The 18,397-nt window shown below is 62.9% G+C and overlaps 1 protein-coding gene across 4 annotated transcripts; it reads right to left on the bottom strand.

Annotated features, from left to right (window-relative positions):
• Positions 1-14: 14 nt before the first annotated feature.
• On the bottom strand, positions 15-18,370 carry CAPN10 (calpain 10). 4 transcript variants are annotated; one of them, XM_045482371.1, is made up of 13 exons: positions 11,397-18,370; positions 9,888-9,940; positions 9,025-9,156; positions 7,722-7,918; positions 6,713-6,930; positions 5,017-5,158; positions 4,148-4,314; positions 3,507-3,787; positions 2,845-3,047; positions 2,443-2,698; positions 945-1,144; positions 681-726; positions 15-409 (listed from the first exon to the last, which is right to left on the bottom strand). In XM_045482371.1, exons 1-13 carry the CDS (start codon positions 11,719-11,721, stop codon positions 380-382), a joined length of 2,250 nt encoding a protein of 749 aa, XP_045338327.1. In that variant the 5' UTR covers positions 11,722-18,370; the 3' UTR covers positions 15-379. The 4 variants fall into 4 exon arrangements, with proteins under 4 accessions (XP_045338327.1, XP_045338329.1, XP_045338328.1 ...); XM_045482373.1 differs by lacking the exon at positions 11,397-18,370 and adding an exon at positions 10,844-10,978; XM_045482372.1 differs by lacking the exon at positions 9,888-9,940 and having other exon boundaries at positions 11,397-11,626.
• Positions 18,371-18,397: the final 27 nt, after the last annotated feature.

Here is an 18,397-nt window from a genome sequence, read left to right as displayed (position 1 = left end):
GCTCCGCAAACCGCTCAGTACTCACGTTTATTCATAAAGTTTCTTCCTAAAAACGTCTGCCCTAATAACTAGTTCTGAACAAGATTTGTCCTGCTACGCTCTTGTCCCCTGTGAGGCCTCTCTCCGGAGCCGGGGACAGATGCCGCCAAGGGTCTCTGGAAGGCTCTCCGGCCTGAGCGCCATGGAACAAGGATGCCCGATGCAGCGGTTTTTGCTTTTCCGAGGCACCTGCTTCGCCCCACGGCCACCTCCCTGCAGGACCCGCGGGCACGTGCAGCCGTCCGACTCGGGGCTGTGAGCCACAGCATGGAGGCTGGTGGCACCGTGGGAGGGGGCCTCTCACCCCCCAGTCACCGGAGCCGACACGGGGGTCACCCAGTTAGGTTTTCATAACTGCCATGAAGGAGGCCTGCAGGACGAAAGACGGCGAGGTCTGGGCAGGGCCGCCCTCCTCCGAGCAGCACTGCCAGGGGCTGGGACTGCAGCCCCGGGCTCTCGGTTGCTGAGGGGCTCTGCCTGGTGGCCCCCATGTTCACACACTGGTGTGCCGGTGTCCCCGGGCACAGCCTGGCCTGCAGCCTGGCCTCTGGGAGGAAGCTGGGGTAATTCAGACCCCAGGGCGCCAGGCGGCCCCAAGGCAGAGTAATGGGGTGGCCCTCTGCCCTAGGCCCCACACGTACCTCCTGGAGAAGCTGCCCCAGCCTTTCCTGGCTGTGAATGGAGCGCCTGCGGGAGAGAAGACACAGTTGGCCTCCTGGCCCCCAGCTTGAGAGCAGCCACGCTCCCCCCACAGACTCCCAGGCAAGGAGGGGTCCCAAGGCTCACGCCCTGCCCGCTGCTGCTCTGCAGGGACAGACAAGCGCTGGGGCAAGCAGGGCAGGCGGGAGAGAACAGGCAGGTGAATACTAAGACACCGAGGGCCACCCCCAGCCCCGGAGCCCCACCTGTCTATTCTGGTGGCGATGGTCACCGTGAAGGCCCCTTCTGTGTCTGGCAGGTAGGTGGAGGGCACGATCCTGTAGGTCCCCGCCGACAGGTGGCAGAGCCGGCTCACTTCCTGGGCGTAGCAGTGTGGCACACAGCTTAGCAGAGGGTCCTGGAGCAGCAGGCGGGACGCGCCCTGGCTCCCGCCATCCACCGGAACCTGGCGGAGGCGTGGGCTCAGACGGGGTCGGGGGGCGGGGCTGTCCGCTGGGCTGCCACGGCCACCAAGTCCTTCCCAGTCTCGGGACCGCACTCCCTTTCCGAGGCCGGGGTGTCCAGGGTGGGGAGGCGCCCGGTGCAGTCTGCCCGGATCTCACGGTGACGTCTCCCACGTCACACTCCCTTTTCCAGGGAGGAAGGGCCACCAAGCTGGAGAAGCTGGGCTCACACTCGCCGAGGCCCCACCGCCCTTGTCAGGCGGGCAGCCCCATCAGGCGTGGGGGACCGCCACGACCACCACTGCCCAGGCCTCTGTCCTGAGGGTCGTCTGACCGGCTCCTGGCACTGGCACTTGTATCGAAGCTCCTGGGTGCCCCCGCTAGCAGCCCAGGGGCAGCGAAGCTCCAGAATGAGCCCTCAGCTCTTGGGGAGCACAGTGTCCTCCCAAGGGTACAGAAGCTTCTCAACCAGAGAAATTCCCACCCTTCCTTCACATCATCTGCACCCCGGGCTCTGTGTGCCCGCCCCACGACGGCGCCCAGGACACGGCTCCAGGCTGCCCTCCTGGCCCATGCCCTCCTCGGCACCCAGCATGAAGCGGGGCCCCCACGAGGGGCACAAATGTGAGCTGGGAGCCACTTCATCCCCGTGGAGTCTGGGCTTACGACCCCTGACCTCCGGCACCGCACTTGTCCCCCTTCCTCCAACTACAGGTCTGCTGGGCTTGTCCCGGCTGCGTTACAACACGGGGCGGGCAGACTGGGGTGGAGGGAGGTGTGGGGTGGCGTTTGTGACGTGCTGGCCCTCCTCCGGCCTCAACACAGCCTCCTCTCCTCCCGCAGGGGGACAGCTCTCTGCTCTGAGAGTCACCTGAGCAACTGCGGTCGGGGGCATCTGTCTGCCAGGCCCTCACGCCGGCTCTGTGGGCGGGTGGGCTCCCTTTCCTGTTCTTCCCCGTGAACCTGTGCCATGAACTGCGTCATGGCTTCGGGGCGGCTCCTGGCGGACCGCCTTTCCTGGGGGGCACGCCGTCGGGTCTCCTGGGCGGGAGGCACGGTTCTAGGGAGCAGACCTGACCTCGTGACACTTGTCCTGAGCCAGGGTTCTAAGCTGACCTATGACCCCAGTGAATTACAGACTTCGCGAAACCCAGAAACGGATCTTGTACGGGACCAGCCAGCCTGGCTGTGCCCACGTGACCGCGTCCGGGCCTCTCTGTCCGGCCTGGCCGCCTGTGTGGACCAGCGCCCCCGAGGGCCGCCCTATGCTCGTCTACCCCCAGGGACAGGAAGGGCTTGCCTGGAAGACGTGGAAGCCGATGGGGTGGCACTCGCTGTCACGGCAGTGTTGGCGCAGAGTGATTCGGATGCAGCGGGGCCCTGCGCCCTCAGGGACCGAGAGGGGGAAGCAAGGGTTGGTAGGGTAGGAGGCGAAGTTCCTGCTGCCCCCCGCCGTCTGGCCGACTCTCCAAGAGCCCCGCAGCTGCACAGTCTCCCACTCCCCTGCGGGCAGGGCCTCCCCAGAGGCAGGGCTCGCGGTCGCCGGCTTGATGGCACTGCCCGGGGGAGACACGCAGGAGGACCCGGCTGTCATGGGCCGCAGACGCACACAGACCGCCAGGAGGCTGCCCGGGCCGCTCCCCCTTCCTCCGCTGAGGCCCTCGAGGGAGCGCGGCCCGGAGACCCCACTTGCCCCTCTCACCTGAGGGAGACTCTCCCGCTGGAAAGGACCCGGAGCAGGAACTGCCCCGGCACGTCCTTCAGGAAGGTGCTGGGGACGGCCAGGTAGTAGCCGGGGCCGAGCTCACAGCGGAGGTGGACCTCCCGGTCGTAGGCGTGGCACGCAGTGCCAGCCACGGGGGGCGTGGACAGGACCCTGGGCAGGCTGACCCGCCGCTTCTCCACCTGCAGAGAGGGGGCCCGTGTGCCAACGTCCCGAGACCGGCCTGCCGCCTTCACCCAGCACAAAGAAACCGCCCAGACCTGTGGGCCCCTCCCCAGCACGGCAGGGGACGGCTCAAAGCACCCACCAACCCAGGGCTCTCACTCGGCCCCAGGGCTCAGTGGCTCTGTCCCAGACGTGAGCCTCCAAGCCCTCCCGCTCTGGGGAGAGCAGAGGAGGATCGAGACAGGGCCGTGCCCTGGTCCCTCCGGCCGGTTCTGCCACCGGCTGCTTTTCTTTTCGTTTTCCTTTGTCTGACGGATGCCGGCTGGGTTAGGCGGGGCCGGGTCTGTGGGAGCACCAGCTGGTGTATGACCCTGGGGTAGGCGGGGGACACCCGAGGCTCCTGGCGGTCACCGGTGTCACTCTTGTCCTAGCGCCCCTAGGCCCTGAGCAGGGAGCCGGGACCAAGGTAGAATTACCTTCCAGATATGCAGGCCCACGGCCTGGTAGTCCTTGCCCAGGAGGCTGGCCGGGGTCCATGAGGCACGGTCGTCCCTCAACGGTGCCCGAGCCCGGCCTGCCCAGTTTGCTGTGCGCACCCTGGGTCTCTGCAGGACGGTAACATACACCTCGCTTGGTTCCGAGACCCGCAGCCAGAATTTGGGGTTGCTGGGAAAGCCGCTGTTGTTCCGACAGCCTCCTGCAGACTGCCCCTTGACCCAGGCCCCGGGTAGCTCCTGAGTGTGGCACAGCTCCTTTCCTAGACGGAGAACCAAGCATCAGCTCCAGGAAAGGGCTCCCACGCCGTCTTTCCTGCCACTCTCACCAACACCAGCCACGGCACCCTATAGGAGGGAGCCCCGTGTCTCCCAGCACCTTGAGCTGCCAGGGACGGGAGGAAGTGGAACCATCTCTCTGCACTGAAGGAAGCAGATTGGGGCCTGTAGCCAGGCTGGTGCCCAGGGGCCCCCAGAGGGACGCGGGCTCCGCTCAGCCCTGACTTCCAAAGGCAGAGCCCATGCGGCTTGCCGCCCACCCCCACCCCCAGGCCTCCCCCAGGGTGAGCGTGCGGGCCTCCCCCAGGGTACGGGCTTCCCCCAGCGTGCGGGCCTCCCCTTACCTGAGTAGAGGCTCTGTAGGTGGCCAGCCTCCGTGATCGGGAAGCCCACGGTGACCTCATCAAACTCCTGGAGGAACTCCTCCTCTTCCACCCAGAACTCCCCTTCCTGCAGCTGGGACAGCAGTGTAGCCTCCTCCGCCGGGTCCACCCGGCTCCACCCTTCGCCCCTGGAAGACACTGCACTTCAGAGGGGCCTCTCATCCGAGAGCGGACGACACTGACCGAGGAGCCCTGTGCCCTGCCGGCTCGGGTGGCTCCACGCTGGCCCTTCCGCAGGCAGTCACCTCTGTCCTTCCCCGAGGGCCCCCGTCTCTAGACACATCTCCCCAGAGTGGTGTCCTCGAGCAGGTGAATGAGAGATGTGCTTGATCGACTCGGGTGGAGCTGCCACCAGCCCGGGCTCGGGGGCAAGCGTCGGATCTGCTGACCGGCCACGGCCGGCCACGGGGAGCGGGTCCTGTGCCCTCATTCAATCCAGGTTCCCAGCACCAGTGAAGGTCAGGAAGCTGAGCACTCACATGTCCCTGTCACCCGCAGCCCGATGGGGCACCTACCATTCCGTGGGCACCCTCGAGACGGGACCCCAGGGTCTAGGGTTGCCTTGGTCCCGGCACCATGCACGACACCGGCCTCCTAAGGTTGTCTGGGGCCGAGCACAGGACTCAGGGGACCAGAGGTGGTGCCAGGAGGGCCTTGCTGGAGACCAACCACGCACCGTCCTGACCAGCTACGAACCGTCTGCCACGAGCCATGGCACCAGAGCCCGGGACACACACGGTTGTGACACACACAGCTCCGAGTTGCCACTCGGGGCCTCACCCTCCCAGCCTGCCTGACGGCAGTCTAGTTCTGGCCTCGCCCATACTCACCCCTCTCTCCAGGGCCCCTGCCAGCACCGCCGGCCCCAGGGGTTCTGAATGCGCAGCAGTAGGATGGCCTGGCCAGTCCGCCCCCGGAGCTCTCGCAGATCCGACACAATGAAGGCATGAAACTCCCCCAACTCCCTGGCACCTGGGAGAGACACAGCTGGGATGTGGGCAGGGAGTCCCCAAACCGAGCAGACCCACGGGTCTGTCTCCTTCCCCGCGGGCTGCTCCAGCCCACCCTGCTGCGGCCACACCAGCACCCAGATCCCCACGGACCAGTGGGGCTCCTTTCCCGACCCTGTGGACAAGCGAGCTTAGGAGCGGCCTTCGCCACGGCAGAGCCACGGTGAAGGACCCGGGCCTGGACTCTGGCTCCGCGGCCACAGGCCCGGCAGCTCATTCCCTTCTCGGTGGCTTGGTCCTTGCCTGGGCGGACGAGAGAGGATGGCCGGCCGGCCAACCGACAAGGGGCAGAGGGCCCCTGGTGCCGCCACCAGCACTGTCAGCGGCAGGTCTGTGACCTCCCGGCGAGGCTGGCTCGGGCGGCATCGCACAGCAGGTACTGCTGGAGGAGACACGTGGTGTGGGGCGGGGGAACCGGAGGCTCCAGAGAGGAAACCGCCCCATTTGCCCAGAGCCCTTGGGACAAACAGACGTGCAAAAGGAGGGGCCGAAGAGTGAAGGAACTCCAACCTGGGAAGGGGGTGGCGGTCCAGAAAGGAGAAGAAACCCCGGGAATGTCTTGAAAAGCTTTATTTACAACGGCATTATAGCCTCCGCTCTCGGGGTCTGCCTCAGTCCTCAGCCCTGAGACGCTCCAGGGGGATCCCGATGACCTCCCGCAGCCCCCTCTTTGCCTAGGGGCTTCTGCAAAGCCTGGAGCGCCAAGAACCGACCCCACCCGCCCTGGGGGCAGCTGATGCCAAGACTCAGGGAAGGTTCTAACGCTGTGTCACGCACAGGCTTCCGCGGGCTTCCCTCGCTTCCCGCACGTGGGGGCAGACCCAGCCCTCACGCACAGGCCGGGCAACTGAATTGTCCACACGTGTCCATTTATTTCAGTGTCCGTATTCTGGGGTCGTTATGACTTCCATAGTGAAGTTCATCCTGGACGCTCTCAAACACAAACATGTTCAGTAATGCCGTCTATAACGCGAGAAACCGAAAAGACCTCAAAGGTCTGACGTTAAGGGAAAGAGTAAGAAAACCACAGCAGACCTGCGAACGGAACTGACACTGACAGTTTACACGGCACCTGGGAAAATGGCATACGGTGCAAAATGCAAAACACACACGTGTTGGTGGGAAAGACCTACTAAAGTCGGCGAAAAAGTCAAAGGAGCTCTGTTTGCGTGTTGTTTTCCTTTCAACAAACTTTCTCTGACGAGTGCGAGGACCACCAAGGCGGAAGCCTCAGTGCTGACTCTGCCAGGTCGCCACCCATCTCCTACAAAGTCTCCACACGGCGGCCGCCCGCAGGGCTCCGGCCTCACTCTAGCGGTGAGTCGGGGAGCAAGGGACACCTCCCTCCAGAGAAGGACGGGTGGTGGGGACGGTCACACACCAGACACCAGCTTTCAAGGACAAATGTCTTGCTCTCCACTCGGCACTGACGGGGCCGCGAGAAGAAGACGCACGTGTGTGCGGGCCTCTCGCGCTGCCCCCCCCCCGCCCCCCCCCCGCCCCACTTGCGTCTCACCTGCTCTGGGACTGAGCACCGAGCAGCTTATCAGGCACCGGTCCTTGAGGCTGAGTAGCTGCCGACAAGTCCTGTGCTCTGAGCCGCCAGGCCTGTCCTGTAGGCCGCCGGTTCTTGCCAAGTCCTTCAAGCTCCACCTTTCCGCCAGGCCACCAGTGAGGTCCACCAGGGCATCCGCCACCTGCCCGGCCCACAGGTGCTCATAGGACCCATAGACCCTAGGGAGACAACCGCAGCCAGTGAGCCTCTGGCCCGGGTACCCTGCCCCTTCCATCCCCACACCCAACACCCCCAGATCACCTCGCCCACCACTTCAACTGCTTCTCTTTACTCCTGCCTCATTCTCATCAAGTCCAGGCATCACCTGACCCTCAAAGGCTGTAACGCACAGCGGCCCAGCAATGCCCTGCCGCCTCCAGGGCAGACATCAGCATGAGGCGGTGCGGGGCGCCAAGCCTGTGAACACCCGCTCCTTGCCTCTCGAGATCAAACCCCACACTGGCCAGGGGATGGAGGGACTCACTCGCACCAATATCACTGCAGGCCTTCCTCGCTCCCTTAGCGCTAAGGCCTATCGGTGCAGCCTCTTTGGGCAAGCTGATACGTGCATCCTAAGAGGAGGCTTCTTCGATTCAGACCCCGGGTGAGGGTCATGGTCTCAGGCAGGACCAGGCTAAACAAGCATTGCGACCTGGGTGGCCTCCCACCTCCCACCATTTCCAGGGGAGGGAAACGCACACCCTCTCCCTCTGGAGGCGATGCCTTCATGCCCGACTTTGAGATGAGTGCAGAGAAAGGGGGAGTGGGCCGGGGATGGGGCAAACCACAGGCCAAGTCTCAGAGTTTCTGTCTCTGGACAAGTCAGTCCCCACGCCGGCCTGGCTGTCAGGTCCCTGGAACGGAGGAGGACACTGCAGCCCAGGGAGAGCGGGGGCGTGCTTCCCGGGGGCGGACTCAGGCCGCTGTGGCTCCCTGCCCACCCCGACCCTCCAGCCTCCGGCACGCGTACTTGGCGTAGACCTTCTCCAGTAAGGGAAGCCAGAACACATCCTCTCTCTGGCACCGGGAGAAGCAGAGTCTCCCTGCAAGACAAGGCAGACGGTCATCTATGGTCACCTCCACCCAGCGTCCAAACCGCCAAACTCGACAGGTAAAGGAGCCGCGGTACGTTGGGTCGAGCCAGCTCGGCTGTCCTGGAGGAATGACCTACCGTGCACAGGGAAAGGCAAAAGGAGACCGTGAGAGGCAACGCACGCAGCGCCCTCCAAGCACCTTCATGAGAGCCGTTCCAGGGGACCCTGCCGGTCTGCGGAAAGCTAATCATCCCACGGAAAGCTAACCGACTTTTCAATGTACGTATCTCGGGGCCACACTGAGGGAGCCGAGTGTCTCCAGAAGCTTAAAGCCAACCATTATGTCCTATTGTCCCAAATAAGCACTCGACCTGAATCCAAAACAAACGTGACTTTTACAGGCACGAGTGACCCAATTTTCAGCACAGCCGGTGGCAGACGGCAGGTCACCGTGGGCACAGCAACCCCCTGGCTGGAGGCTGGTGCCTCGGGATCCGGGCCAGCCCGTCCACTGCTGGCTCTGGTGCTGTGACCCCACAGGTGTGGGCTTTGCCCCGGACACACTTGTCTGGTCCTGGCTCTGCCCCTCAGCGGCTACAAACACGAAAGCAGTGGTTTTCGCGCTCTCACTTATGAACCAGGGTCAAAGCCAGAGAGGCCCGGAGAACAAATGCCAGCAACTGTGGTGTGCTTAGCAAGGCCTGGGGACCCAGGAGGAGCTCTGGATGGGTCACCACTGTCAGCCTTGCTGCGTTAATCAGTAACATTCTAGCCACGAGCCAAACAAAGAGCTGTGGTGCTCCTGGGGGAGCACTCTGAGCAGCCCTCCTACACCTGTGCTAGCCGCCCAGCCTCGGAAACCATTTTAATCACCTTTTGCCAATTTACATTCCAAGCTTGTTTAAAAAACAACAACAACAACCAGCTAGGAAAACTTACTCCAAACCCGGGGCATTCCTACCCTAGGCTGGCCTGCTCATCTGTGCATGCCTCCAAGGGTGTCGGAGGGCAGAGCAGGGCAGAAAGCACCGGGGAGCCCTGGTGAGAGGGGGACACGGTGTCTGTGCCTTGGAGCCCCTGGGGCCTGTGAGCAGAGCCCTCCCTTTCCACCAGCCATGCTGGGCGACCTCAGCAGAGCCCCGTAGAACAGGAGGTTCGGCTGCCTTGCCTCCCGCTTCCTTCCTGTGCGCAGCAGACAGGAAGACAGAGCAGAAGAGAAACACGCTCGGACGCAGGTACCTGGTCCAGGAGGCGCCGGCTCTTCTGCAGGGCAGCACAGGCGCACAGGAGCCAGCAGTCTCCCAGCAGCCCTTGCTTCACCTGTCCTTCCTGTGGGTTATCTGCAAACAGCCGGGGTGTGGCACAGATCTCCTGAAATAAAGAGTTCACCTCGTCTGAAGGCTAGTCTTTAAAACGAAGAACACGGGATCTAGGCCACAGGCGCTGGGGAGGAGCTTTTCTGGTCATCCGCATTGCCCAAGAGGGGAGGGGAAGCAGCTGGCCTCCGCGGCCTCCATCTGTCAGCCCTCCTGGCTTCACATCATCCCATCTGGCTTAGGTTCTAGGGTCCTCTTCTCTGTCTACTTCTGTTAAGTGGCAAAACCCCAGCTCGGGATGGATCCCACGTCCCCCTTCTCCAAACAGCGAACTGTTGGCCTAGAAAACGGTTTCACTTAAGTCCACACTGGCAGATCTCAAATGGGTCCTCCATACTGCTGGAAACCGAAACCCTTCTCTCCAAGGCTTAATTGTCCACTCCCCAGACTACTTTATTCCCTCTTCTCTACACTTCTACACTGTCCCCCTCTTGCCTGCGCCCCTCCGAGCTGATGACCTTGCCAGAAGCTTCATCAGAAGCAACCTGACCTGACCCCCTCTTGTCTTCGGAGCCTGGGTTCCTCCCATGACCCCCCGCCTTTCACCCCTACAGGCAGAATCCCACCAGCAGAAGACGGAGAGAGAACCCCCATCCTCTCTGACAGACCATCCCCCCCTGCATTAGCTCCCCTTGAGGCTTCCCTTCACTGGCAGGCTTCTTGAAACAGCTGCTCATTACTTCCTCCTCCCTCAGCATAGGCCCCTCTAGCCTCTGAGCCGGTCACCTCTGTGTGGTCAAATCCAGCAGGCATCTCTCTGTTCTCATCTTTCCTGGCACCTGCAGGCATCAGAACAGTGGCTGAGCCCCTGCACTTCCCCACAGTCCCCTCTTGGCTCCCAGGGTTCCATGTGTCCCCGCTTGTCCTTTTCCCTCACTGCCTGCTGCTTCTCGCGGCTACCTGCCAGGGCACCTGCTTGGACACCCTCGGAAGTGTGAGGGTCCCTCAGGGCTCAGTTCCAAGCCCTCTCTTCTTCTCCAGCCCCACTTTCTCCCGAGACACTCTTCAGGGCCCTGAGCCCTGTGACAGTGCCCATTCCCAGAGGGAACCTCTAGCCCAGAACTTCCTGAGTGCCCGACTCTCATGCCCACCTGCCTCTGACAGCTCTGTTTGCACCTGAGAGAGCAAAACCCAACCCGAGAGTTCCATCCCTAGCTCTCCCCCACCTCCCCGTGTCGCCTAGCACATCACCCAGGTGCTCAGTCTCGAAGTCTAGAAGTCATTCCTGAGCTTGGCTTTATCCTCACCCTCCGCTTCCAGTTGGTCAGTAAAACCCGTTAGTCCCCCTCCAAAGTACTTCTCAAACCCACCCACTCTGAAGCCATCCTAGGGGTGGCCATGCTACCAGGCGCATCACTACTGAGATGGCCACCTGCTTGCTTGCCGGGTCAATCCACCGCCCAGCCAGCAGTAAAAGCGAGCTTCTTCAAACATAAACCCACTCAAATCGCTCCTCTGCTAAAACCCCCAATGGCCTTCCAAGGTGCCTAGAATCCATTTTTAACCCGAATTCCACTGGCATGGCCTGTAAGGCTCTTCATGCTTTGGCCCTCCCGTCCTTCCACACCAAACGGGCACTTTCTGTGTTGCCCAAATGCCTCAGTCGCCAGACCCAAGCTGCTCTGGCTTTGAGGGCTGCTGGCCATGCAGGCTGTGTCCGTGCAGATGGGGGAGGGTCGTACCTGAGAAGTCTTACTGGGCAGATACACTGTTTCTAAGGATTATCAACAGAGCACTGGGCCGGAGCATCCCGGCAAATTGCCACCTTAAAGCGTTTACATCTGAAAATGCAGGTGCGCGAAGCCCTAAACAACTTTGCTTCGTAGGCTCAGTCTGGCCCTTCCAGAAGACCACAGGCGTAGCAGATACCAGCAAACACAAGGAACCGGGCAGGCCCGCTGGCGGCCAGGAGGGCCGTGCACACCAGAAGCTAAGCGCGGTCAGGCGCCCGTCGGGGCAGAAGCGGGGCTGGGTTTGTGGGCCCTGTCGCCGGGCCCCGAGCCTCCTCCGGAACCGAGTTTTCACAGGCGCGGGCCAGGCGCTGGTCCTCCCGCACACCCGGGACGGACCTGGCACGGAGCTACGAGGGGCTCCCTCCCGACGGACCACCCCCTCCCCCCCCCCCCGTTTCTGGGACAGACGCGGCAGACGCGGCCACCCCTCCCGCCGCGCACGGCGCGGGAGGCAGCGCCCGGGGCCCGGCCCTCGGCTCGAGAGCCGCGCCAGGGGCCGCACCTGGGGCCTCCTCCACGTGATGTCCTCCCGGAACTGGGCCAGCGGCGTGGAGAAGCTGGAAAACAGTGAGGAGTCCGAGGCGGGGAAGTCGGCGTCTCGGAACAGCTCCCTGGCCGGGGCCCGCATCCTGGGCGCTCGGGGCTCCCATTGACAGCCCGGAAGGAGGGCGAGGCCCGGCGCGCGCCCGTCCGGTCGCCGCGGTAACCGCCGGGCCACGTGACACAGCGGCCCAATCGCACTCGAGCGGCGGAAGTCCAAGCGGATTCCCAGTATCCCACCCTCGGGGGCGTGGCTCCCGAGCTCGGCTCTCGCGAGACCGTGCCATCGCCGTGCGGCACTTTTCTTTCCCCGGGAGGTGTGTGCGAACTTGCCCGGCGGAGACTCACGGGAGGCTGACGGACTTCGTGTCCTCTGGCCGGTGCAGCTCGGGCTGGGGCGTCGGGGCCGCTTGGACTCGCGGGCGTTCGGGGCTTAAGGGACCGGAGAGGCCTCTTGGGCCGAGGTCCGGGCCGCGGACTACAGATCCCAGAATGCAGCACCGCCTCCCAGAATGCGCCGCTCGTCCCGGCGCTTGGCGGCAGGTCGGGCCGCCTGTTGGCGGAAGGATCCGGGAAGCGAGTGTCGCGGATCGCTTGGGAAGGCAGCGGTGGGCCGCGGTGGTGTGCTCCCGGGACCGAGCCGGCCCGCGGAGCGGGGGGACGGGGATCCTCCGGGCCTAGGAGGCTGTCTCGAGGCCGTCTGGGATCGGACGCGCTAGATCCTGAGCGGGACAGGGGATGGGACTGCGGCAGATGACCGGGCATCTGGTCCTGGTGGGCTGGACAGTGAGTGACCTGCTGGACTTGGACGTGCGGTTATAGCTCCTGGCCGCTCGGTGCTGCGGGGAGGCGAGGACGGCGATTTAGGGACCTGCCTAAGCATTCACCTTTGCTGCAGGTGCCTGTACTTCCCCATTCCCGGGAAGGAGGGAGAGCGGCCAGAGGCTTGTTGTCTGCCTGCCCCTCCAAGCCTGCTTCACTGTGTCTGGCGCCTTCACAGAGGGTCGGGCAGGGGAGGAGAAGGCGGCCTGAGCCCTTCTCGTGGCAGCTCTGTGCCACCTCCTAGGGTTAGTCAGATCTTGCATTCCCAGACTTTTCCCCAGCCCCCTGGACATGAACGGTGGTCAGATTGAAGCCCTTCTGCAGACCTGGAAAGTCCCTACTGCCAGAGAACAAACCGAACCTGGTCCTGGAGCCTCTGCCCCAGGTTCCTCTGACAGCTGCAGGTCCTCCCTCTGAGAGGCCAAGAAGGGCCTGCATGAGTGGCAGCTGCTGGTGGTAGTGTGACATTGTGTTAGCCCTACCCCCAGGCTATTTGGGGGGGCCTCAGATATTCCTGTTGCGGTTCTAGAAGAAAACTACATAGCCCAACACCTGTCTCTGGGATGCTAGGACTTAGGGCATGACCATTCAGCATCCCTGTGGCAGTAACTCCCCCAGAAGATGCTAATGACTCCTTGGCAGGCTGGTGGCTGCCGTAGCTGGAGGGAATCCGTAAAGGCCCCGGGCTCTGCTTCTCGTAGGGATCCTGAAGGAGTAAGAGACAGATTTCCTACCTGCCCCAGGGTGCCGGACAACTCCTCTCCCCAGGTAACACATGGGGGTGGTTAGCGGCAGAACCGAGGCCAGCCCAGGATCTGGACTCTACGTAGCGGCCTTTGCTGTGTCACTCACCCTGGCTCGTGAGGCCTGGAGAGCAGGCGGCCTCCTACAGACGTGTCGTCGTCCAGGGGTGGGCCTGTGCCCTCCCAAGTGGCCCGGAGACAGGTGGTGCTGGGTAGGCATTAGCCCAGGCCCGGAGTGACAGGTGAGTGGCCAGTACCGAGATGGTCTGAGGCCTGCCTGCTGCGGCTCCTGCACCACCGTTAGCCCATGTGTCCCGTGTTCCCCTCTGCCGCTTGGGCCCCCCCGCAGCCCTGTGCAGAGTGGGGCCTGTGGCTCCTGGAGTATTAATAGGAGTTGGAGGCAGCCTGAGGGGTGTGACAAGAAGGTGTTCTGGAGGCAGCTAGTTCATGACCCCCAGTTCCCACAACCACAGGCCCTACGACACACAGTTAGTGTGGGCCTCGGGGTTGTCACTGTCAGGTGGGAATGCCACCCTATGTCACAGTGCTGTTTGGAGGTTACAGGAGAATGAAGGTACAGGTCCCCCAGCCGTCAGGCAGGACCAGCCTCCCTGCTGACCACCTCCCAGCCCGTGGACGGCGCACGTCTAGCCATTTCCTTTCCCAAGCCTGTGGGTGTTCACGGGTTCTGTGGAACCTGAAACCTGCCTGCTCCCCTCCACCCTCCCCGGGTTATCACTGCCCTGGAGTGTTTGTGCTCCGTGGCTTTGCTCACACTTGTGCCTGGATGACCGTCCTTGTTGTTTTTCAAGGGACGTTCCCTGGCTTCGCAGCTGGGGTTGGGGTTGTCTCTTCGAACCCCCGCAGCTCTTCTGGTCAGCGGGCAACAACCAGGCACTGCATTCTCGTGTGGACACAGAGATTAAAACCGGTGTCCTGCCCACACTTCACCCAGGGTGGGGGAGGGCAGGCCAAGGTGTCCCAGGGGAAGGGACAGCTGGTGACAGCTGGGCCGAGGCTGCAGCCCTGGGCTGGCAACGCGCCACATCCTGTCAGGATCCACCGTGTGGCTGACCCTGCCTCACCAGCAGGAGGCCAGCTCACTTGCTGTTGAAGTCGTCCGGGGAGCCTGGACCCCTCCCTGGCTCAGGGTCAGAAGTTAGAAAGGGGTGTGCGCCGCAACTCAGGGCAACGGGACATGGGGAACAGCCCTGTGGGGGGACGCTGGAGCTGTCTCCAAGCTTCCCAAGGGCACACGATGGCATGTTCTCCTGTAACCCGCCTTGGATGCCCGAGTGTGGGAATGTGGGAACAGAAACTGCTGCGGCCAGCTGGTGACCGCAAGGGACAAGCCGGAAGACAAAGGCCTGCGTTACGGAGACTCCAGAGCAGAAGGATGAAGGACCTGCTGACGTCCCTGAGCTCCTGAGCTTGTTGGTGCTAGAATGGTCCACTTTGGGATTTCCGGTCATAGGTTGTAAATGCAGTTTTATTGTTTGAGTAAATTTTGAATCGGATCTTTTGTGGAAGCATAACTGACCTCGTGCGGAGACCTCTGTTGATTATCCGCTGCCGTGTGTCCGATGACCCCCAAAACTTAGGAACTTAAAACGATATGCTTTCTGTGGATTAGGAATGTGGCAGCCGCTCCCGTGGGTGGTTCTGGCTGACGGTCTCTGAGGAGATAGCGGTCAAAACTTTGGCCAGAACCGAAGTCCTCTGGAGGTTGGCTGGGCCTGGAGGCCTCAGTTCCTCGTGTGGACCTTCACGAAGCTACTTGGGTGTCCGCATCGTGGCGGCTGGGTTCTCCCAGAGCAAGCGACCCAAGGGAAAGGAGGGCGGAAGCTGTGGTGTTTCCTGACCCAGCTCAGGTGTCCTGCTCCATCGCTCCCACAACACCCCTTTCGCTGGGAGCGAGTCACCCAGTGCAGCCCATATACCAGGGAAGGAGCGTCAGAGAGTCTGCGGGTGAGAGTTAAGCCCCCCGAGGGGTGAGATGAGAGTGGGGCGTGCGTGGGAAACGGATGAGCAGTTGGGGAGCCCGGGCCCTGGCGTGGTCCAGAGGCACGTTAAGGGATCGTGCCCTGTGCAGTGGGCTCAGGAGGAGGTCCTCGAGGCTAGGGTGGGAGAGTGAGCCCGGAGGCCCAGGGTTTGAACCAGCGATGGAGAAGGAGATTTAGTTTCTTTGAAGGTGCTTGGTGACTAGTCACATGAGTCAGAAAGAGGGAGGGTGCCCCGGGCCCTGTGGAATTGGAGGGACTAGCTTCATGCCCTGCCGGTTTAGGAAGCTCCTGGAACTCCCAGCCAAAGAACAGCCTTTGTTCAGGGACCGGCCTTGACGCGGACTTGGGCCAGGCACGTTCTCAGTTACACTGGCGGGTCTGAATGGCAGGGCAGTTTCTGGCCCACAGAACTGTGGGCCCTGTTTCCCACCCCCAGCAGCCAGAGAGGGGCCTAAGGTCCTGATCCTGTGGGCAAGTCTTACTCTCCGGGAGTCTCCAAATGAGGGAGGGCATAGGGGTGAGGTCCCCCAGCCTGCAGGGGCCGCCTCCACCGTGCTTGTCCCAGAGCCAACTGCCCTCAGAACACTGAGGGATGGCAGGGGCCCGGGCCACCATCCCAGCAGGTCCAGGGGCCCAGAGCCTGGACCACTCTGGAGTCACCTGGGCAAGGATTCTCCTGGCTGCTCTTGGCCGCAAACCCTGTGGTACAGAGGGCCCGGGGTGGTTGTGGGGATTAGGTGAGGAAACGCAAAGTGCACGGCTGGTTCCGGGTTAAGGGGGGTGGTCAGTGAGGGTCACGGTCCCGGGCTATGGGGGTGGTCAGCGGGGGCCACAAATACGGGCTGCTTCTTTGGGCACGTCCAGGGTGGCGTGGGCGCCGGCCCCTAGAAGCCCAAGTCTCTCCTATTCCCCGGCTGGAAGGTTCCAGCGGAAGGAACCTTCCCAGGCCACGCTGGAACAGGGCCGCTCTGCCTTGCCCGGCTCGCGGTCAGTTCTCCGAGAGGAGTGGGTTCCGCCTCCAAGGGCTCGAAGGGTCCAACTCCTTTGAAACACTCTGTGTTGAGCTTGCGTGGTCCTCGCACATCCCAAAGGGAGGAGGCGACAGCCCAGGGGTGCATTGCTATAGTGGGGACACCGCCAGCACCCCAGACCAGGCCGACCTTGCCCACTGCGCTCTCTGCGACGGAGGAATGGATTCTTTTCAGGTGATGTTTTGGATAACATTTCTAAAATAATGATACAAGCTCCTAATAGGACCCTCCCCCCCAGCCTATTGCTCCCGAGTGGCCCTAGGGCTCATGTGCGTGATGATCGTTTCCACAGTTGATGCTGGTTCTCCGAGGGGAGCCCACCTCTGGCCCTGGCTGTTCTGTGCATCCCGGGTCCTCACCCTCCTACCTGCCTGGCTGCTCCCTTGTCTGTCCCGAAAGTGCAGCTGCTGCCCAGCGTTCTGCCCCCAGCCCTGTGTGGTCACTACGGCCACTTGTCACCCCCCCTTCCGTGCACGTGGTGGCAGTGGCCAGTGTGAGCCCCTCCCCAGCTCTCCCGTATCTCTGGCAAGGTGCCTGGAGTGCTCCAGATGTCCTCTCCTTCATCAGCATGGGTGGGCCCCTGAGGAGTGACGGTGACGGGAAGGCCACCCAACTGCCAGCCTGTAGCTGAATGAGAAACACGCCTTGTTGAAAACGTTGGTATTTCAGAGGTGTTCGTTGCTGGAGTGTGACTTAGCTTGTGGCCTAGAAACCAGCCCCTAGAAGAGGGTGCCATTCTATCAGAACACAGGACACGTGTGCCACGGGCGTGAGGCCGGCGGGGCCGCTCTGGAAGTGGACGCGTTGGCAGGTGGGGTTCCGTGGTGGCTGGCACAACACGGTCAGCACCCGGCCGGGGTGACTCGCAAGGCAGGTGGTGTGTGATGTGCTCGAGAGCCTGGTGGGAGAGCGGCAGCATGTGTTGGTCACAGGCAGCGTTGGGCAAGAGACTACAAGGAGGAGGTGGGCCAAGAAAGTGTTGCCCGGGCTGCGAGCTGGGAGGGTCCCCGGGCTGCAAGCTGGGAGGGAAAGGAATGTTGAAACGCCAGGAACGCAGGGCCTCACGGGGCCCGGAGTGCTCCGGCTCGCCCCAGAGGGTCGCTCAGAGCCAGGACTGTGACAAGGACATTATCAAGGAGATGGGCGTCATCCTGCTAGCTGTGACAGCTGGGAGTTGCTTCTGAGCTTTGCAAAGTCAGGACAGAGCGGGCAGGTGGAGCGGCAGGCAGGGAGCAAAGTGCACCCAGCAGCATCCGGGAAGGCACCGTGGCCGTGGAGCTGCGGGCAAGTCCGCGGCAAGACCGGCATCGTGAGAGCGTTGAACTGCCAATGAGACCAAGAGCCCGGGACTGAAAAGGGTGTGACTAGAGACTTGAAATTAACCTCCCCTCTTGCAGGGAAGAGGCCGAGAGAGCGGCTCAGCCCCAACAGGGCTTCTCGTTGGCACCTGGTTTGGGAAGAGAACGGATCCTCCTGAGGGGCCAGGACGAGGCCTCTTGCAGGGCACCAGGATTGCCGTGGGGCGGGGGCTGCCGGACGCCTCCTGTGTTCTCCCTTCCGCAAGGATGTTGCTGCAGTGGCCCTGTCCGTCCCCTGCAGGGTGGGTGACCAGCCTTCCGGTTCCCAGGTTTCTGGGCTGAGTGGAACCCCACTCAGCCCTGATGCACAAACCCACGCTCATGGAGACCACCCGAGATGCTGGGCGTGTGGGGACCGGGCCGTCCCCCGGGGCAGAGGGGTCTAGAGAGCAGAAAAGTCCACGGGATCCTGGTGACCTGGTGGCTGGGCGAGACGCTGCAGTCCTCTCAAGTCCCAGCCCCCTGTGCAGAGCGCGGCTCTGTGCCCGGGGCTGGCCTGTGGCCCAGGTGACGTGTCCTTTCTGGGCCTGGCGTGAGGCTCTGCAGGAGACTGAGCCCGTGGGCGATCGTAAGCAGAACCCGGCTCAGCCCTTGGCCTCAGCGGGTGCGTCACACCCCCCCTTCCACCGCTCAGCCAGTCGCCCTCCGTGGCGGACACCCAAGTGGAGTCCCCGACCTCCTTCTTCTCTGAGCCCCACTCGCACCTGTAGCGTCTGCTACGGTGGTGCCGGTGGCTGTTGGCCCTTGGCCATCCAAGATCAAACTTGCCCCCACCATGCACCCCTGCCTTTACTCCAGCTAGGGATGGGGGCCGCCCCTGAGAAAGGCCCAGAGGGAGGGTGGTGACAAGTGGCCTCCTCCGCTTTGGTGTTCGAGGGCCTGGGCGGGGAGGGCGGGGCTGGCCTGCTGCTGGTCCTCAGAACCCCAGGCTGCAGGGCAGGATCTGGGGCCGCTGAGGGCAGAGCCAGGAGTGGCTGGAGTGCAAAGGAAGCCCCTTCCGCCCCAT

Source organism: Leopardus geoffroyi, chromosome C1 (assembly GCF_018350155.1).
Source record: "Leopardus geoffroyi isolate Oge1 chromosome C1, O.geoffroyi_Oge1_pat1.0, whole genome shotgun sequence".
In the NCBI taxonomy this organism is placed as follows: Eukaryota; Metazoa; Chordata; class Mammalia; order Carnivora; family Felidae; genus Leopardus; species Leopardus geoffroyi.
This window is presented reverse-complemented; position numbering and strand designations above follow the sequence as displayed.